The sequence below is a fragment of the Octopus bimaculoides genome, unplaced genomic scaffold (assembly GCF_001194135.2).
Source record: "Octopus bimaculoides isolate UCB-OBI-ISO-001 unplaced genomic scaffold, ASM119413v2 Scaffold_163815, whole genome shotgun sequence".
Lineage (NCBI taxonomy): Eukaryota > Metazoa > Mollusca > Cephalopoda > Octopoda > Octopodidae > Octopus > Octopus bimaculoides.
In genome coordinates, this window is record NW_026412940.1 from 1 (window position 1) to 1,255 (window position 1,255).

Consider the following 1,255-nt stretch of genomic DNA (forward strand, 5'->3'; position numbering starts at 1 on the left):
ACAAAATGTCTGAACAGAAAGAGTCATGGAATAAAGAAGAGTCCTTTGTTTGTGAAGTTTGTGGGGAAACATCCCCTTCACAAGACATGTTTATTAAACATGGAGAGCTGCACAAAACACAGAAAGGTAGTAACAAAAATAATTCTTGTGAATCTGTTTCAACATTCTCTACACTTTTACCTCAATACGTTAAACACGGAGAGACAAATAAAATGGAGAAGGGTAGTAACAAGGCTATTTCTGAATCTGTTTCAAAATTGACTTCACTTTTACCTCAATATATTAAACATGGAGAGTTAAACAAAGGAGAAAAAGATGATAACAAAGATACTTCTGAATCTGTTTCAACACTGTCTTCACTTTTACCTCAATACATTAAACATGGAGAGATAAATAAACCAGAGAAAGATGGTGACAAGGATACTTCTGGACCTGTTTCAACATTGTCTTCATTTTTACCTCCGTTCATTAAACATGGGGAGATAAACAAAGGAGAAAAAGATGGTAACAAGGATACTTCAGGATCTGTTTCAACATTATCTTCACTTTTACCTCAATACGCCTGTGATATCTGTGGGAAATCTTTTCCCGCTAATAAGAAGTTAACTCGACACATACAAACACATTTCAGAGCAAAGATTTTTCAGTGTGAAGTTTGCGGAAATTCATTCACTCGTAAAAGTGATCGAGACCGACATAAGAGAATACATTCTGGAGAGAAACCTTACCCTTGTGATGTATGTGGGAAATTCTTTTCTCGAAACAGTCATTTAAAAATCCACAAATTGACTCACTCGGGTATAAAACCTCATCGCTGTGAGACTTGTGGAAAATCATTCTCACAGAATTGTGATCTGGAAAGACATATACGTGTACACACAGGAGAGAGACCATTTAAATGTGATACTTGTGAAAAAAGATTCTCTCAAATTAATGAACTAGGAAGACATAAACGAATACATACAGGAGAAAAGCCATATGCCTGTGAGTTTTGTAAGAAAACGTTTACTTTAAACTGTGTTCTCGTAAGACATAGACGAATTCATACTGGAGAAAAACCCTATGTTTGTGAGTTTTGTAAGAAAACATTTTCCCAAAATAGCATTCTTGTAAAACATTTGCGAATGCACAATGGCGGAAAACCATATCAATGTAAGATTTGTGGTGAAGCATTCACAACAAAACGCCTTTTATCTGACCACACAAGAACACATACTGCAGATGGTCCTTATCCCTGTCAACTTTGTGGCGAAAT

General features: G+C 35.7%; 1 protein-coding gene across 1 annotated transcript; it reads left to right on the forward strand.

Annotated features, from left to right (window-relative positions):
- Positions 1–86: 86 nt before the first annotated feature.
- LOC106881600 (zinc finger protein 271-like) lies at positions 87–1,152 on the forward strand (the record flags this gene model as incomplete). Its single annotated transcript, XM_014932063.2, has 1 exon — positions 87–1,152. A coding segment is annotated over exon 1 (1,066 nt), but the record flags the coding sequence as incomplete, so codon positions are not given.
- Between the last annotated feature and the right edge of the window lie 103 nt (positions 1,153–1,255).